At 41.4% G+C, this 3,250-nt stretch overlaps 1 protein-coding gene across 1 annotated transcript; it reads right to left on the minus strand.

Annotated features, from left to right (window-relative positions):
• Positions 1-358: 358 nt before the first annotated feature.
• Positions 359-1,816, minus strand: LOC146882056 (uncharacterized). Its single transcript, XM_085667254.1, has one exon. The coding sequence runs from the start codon at positions 1,814-1,816 to the stop codon at positions 359-361; it is 1,458 nt and encodes a 485-aa protein (XP_085523380.1).
• Between the last annotated feature and the right edge of the window lie 1,434 nt (positions 1,817-3,250).

Below are 3,250 nucleotides of genomic sequence, written 5' to 3' on the forward strand. Positions count from 1 at the left end.
CAACGGGGTGCTCAAAATTAGGGAAATCGACATTAACATTTTCAAAACATCCATCATCATATCTGCATTTTTGAGTTTATAAAATGGATAAATAAAATGAAACAAACAAAAAACGCCAATTATAAATGATTTTATTGTCACATTGAGCATAAAGATTTAAAGATTAAAAACGGTCATCTAAAAAATTCTTGAATCCTAAAACCACGAGTAAGGCAAAAAACTAAAACTATTACATTTTTTCCAAATTAAACATCACTGGTAAATTTGTTATCTCCCAATTGTTCAGCTGCACGTCTAGAGGGCAAGATCGCACGAAGTTCCAACTTTCAGATCCACTTCCTCCTTCGATAGGTGATATCTAACAAGTGTTAACCCATCCAGCACTGTGGAAGCTTTTCTTGATGTCACAGATTTGAATCTTCCCTATCTTTCGTTCTCGACCTTCTATGCGAGCCAAAATTCGCTCCTTCTTCTCTTCTAACAACCTCCTCTTGTCTTCTTTAGTAGGCTTGTACCCCAAACCATATTTACCCTTGTTTTCAAAGACCTCTAAGGGGAAAGTTAGCCCTTGGTTATTTTTACCAAGCCCTTTTCCATATTGGTAACCCTCTTTCAGCATAACCTTGGCCATCATGAGGGAAGCACAAGACATGTGTGGGATCATCAAAAATGGTTCAACATATGCATTCCCCACAATTTCCAGTGATTGGAAAGCTGTCTCAAAGGCTTCCTCTGCTGCTTCAATGTAACGAGATGATGAGGGCCCACTCACAAGGAGGTCCTCCTCACCTGACACTATTACCAGTTTATCACCCATTATGTATTTCAGTTTCTGGTGTAATGTTGAAGGCACCACTCCCGCAGAGTGGATCCAAGGGCGACCCAACAAGCAACTGTAAGCTGGAATAATATCCATGACTTGAAATATTATTTGAAAGATACAAGGACCGATCTGAACTGGCAACTCTATTTCTCCCATTACTTCCCTCTTGCTTCCATCGAAGGCCCTTACAATCATGGCACTCGGCTTCATGTGCATACCATCACATGGCAATTTTTCTAGCGTCGATCTTGGCATCACATTTAATGAGGAACCATTATCAATTAAAACTCTTGCCATGACATGGTCCAAACATTTCACCGATACATGCAACGCCTTATTGTGTCCTCTACCTTCAACAGGTATCTCATCATCAGTAAAGGTGAGGTAATTATTAGCAGTGATATTGCCAACAATTCCCTCAAACTTGTCTAGGGAAATATTCTGATCCACATGAGCTTTGTTGAGTATCTTCATTAACATCTTTCTATGGGAGATTGAATGCATAAGTAACTCCAAAAGGGAAATCCGAGCAGGCATGCGTTTCAATTGTTCCACTACTTTGTACTCACTCTGTTGTATGAACTTTAAAAACTCACAAGCCTCTGCATCAGATATTTCTTGTTTTTCCTCTTTTTTAGGTCCTTCTTGTGTTTGCACGTCCTTTTCTTTCAAGAGTTCTTTAGTTTCTCCTGTTGTTATTCCCTTATTGTCAACTATGTCTTTCCTTAAAAAGGGTGGTGTGAAGATACGACCACTTCTTGTCATTCCTCCTGTGCCTGATATATTTTCTACAACTGGCTCCCCATCAGTTGATTGATTCTTTGTTTGTTGTCCCTCTCCTAGCACATGTATACCGTACTTCCAAGGGATCGCCTTCTCACTTTTGTATGGGAAGGGTGAAGGTGAAAAGATGACAACAGATTGTCTTTTCGGAGATGTTGGTGCAAGAGTGGATCTAGCGAAACGAACTATCAATGGCTTTGGTGGCGACATGACAGATTCATCGCTGGTTTGTGCAAAAACTTCTTCCTCCTTACTCCCACGCCATACTTGTACGAAATTCTTATTGATCAAATCTTGCAAAAAGTTCTCAAACCTGTTGCATGACTCGATGGAGTGTTTAGCACCTGGATGGAACCCACATGCCTCATTCAAGTTATATTCTCCTTCCAACAGTCATGTTGTTAGCAGCGCCTCAAAAATATCCCTTCGTGAACTCCGAATTTCGCTCACATTCTTTACCAACTTAGGTCCATCGAGGTCAATAGCATTTATCGAAGCATTACCATGCCCAGTGAGAGGATTGGCATCGATGTTGGGTTTATCCTCTTGAAATTTTAACCACCCTGAGTCTATTAGAGCTTGCACTTTATGTTTAAAAGATAAGCATCTCTCGGTAGAGTGTCCAATGGCTCCTCCGTGATAATGACATTTGGCATTTATATCAAAATTTTTAGGATATGGCGGTTGCAAAGGTTTCATCGGGCAAATGGCTACTAAAGCATTACGGAGTAGATCTGGCAACAACTCTGTGTAAGTCACAGGAATAGGAGTGAAATGAACAAAATTCCTTTCTTGATTCCTTCTGGGACTAGCGATTTGCCCTAAAGGCTGGTTGATATTTGTGCTAGCCTCAGTTTTCCAAGTGTTATTTGAGGCGTGTAGCGGCTGATTGAATCCCTGTTGCGGAGATTGTGGTTGGTGGGTAGCTGTTGTATGAGTCACATAAGGATGCCGATTCACCTGTCGTTGATAATTTTGAGTGTGGGCTTGGTTTTCCGACCTTGGTACTGTGGATGCTGCGTGCACTTCTACTTCTTTTTTCTTCCATGGATTGAAACCGGGCTTTTTAGGAGTTGTAGCCGCGAGCGGGCTATATGCAATCTTTCCATTCTTCAACCCGATCACTATCCTTTCATCTATGATGATAATATCGGTGAAAACTGAAGATACATTCCCTACCATGTGTTCATAGAACGGTGGTTGTAACGTGCTCACAAACATTGCCACCATTTCCTTATCATGAAGAGGAGGCTCCACTTGAGCAGCAAGCTCCCTCCACCGTTGGGCATACTCTTTAAATGATTATGCATCCCTTTTGGCCATGTTCTGCAATTGCAAACGATCTGGCACAATATCCATGTTATACTTGTACTGTTTCAGAAAAGCATCTACCAAATCCATCCAAGAGCGAATGCGAGACGCCTCCAAGTGGGTGTACCAACGCAACGCTACCCCAGCCAAACTGTCTTGGAAGAAGTGGATCAACAATTTGTCATCGTAAGCATAGACAACCATCTTTCGACAATACATGGTTAGATGGCTTCTAGGACATGTGGTATCCTTGTACTTTTCGAACTCCGGAACCTTAAACTTGTGAGGTATTGTTACATCACGAACTAAGCTTAAACCTGCAACATCGCCAAA

This window comes from Vigna unguiculata, chromosome 10, assembly GCF_037176805.1.
Source record: "Vigna unguiculata cultivar grain cowpea cultivar isolate G323 ecotype 2 chromosome 10, ASM3717680v1, whole genome shotgun sequence".
Lineage (NCBI taxonomy): Eukaryota > Viridiplantae > Streptophyta > Magnoliopsida > Fabales > Fabaceae > Vigna > Vigna unguiculata.

Coding starts and splice junctions, on each gene's coding strand:
- LOC146882056 (XM_085667254.1), bottom strand. CDS start 1,816: ATGTCGCCACCAAAGCCATTGATAGTTCGTTTCGCTAGATCCACTCTT.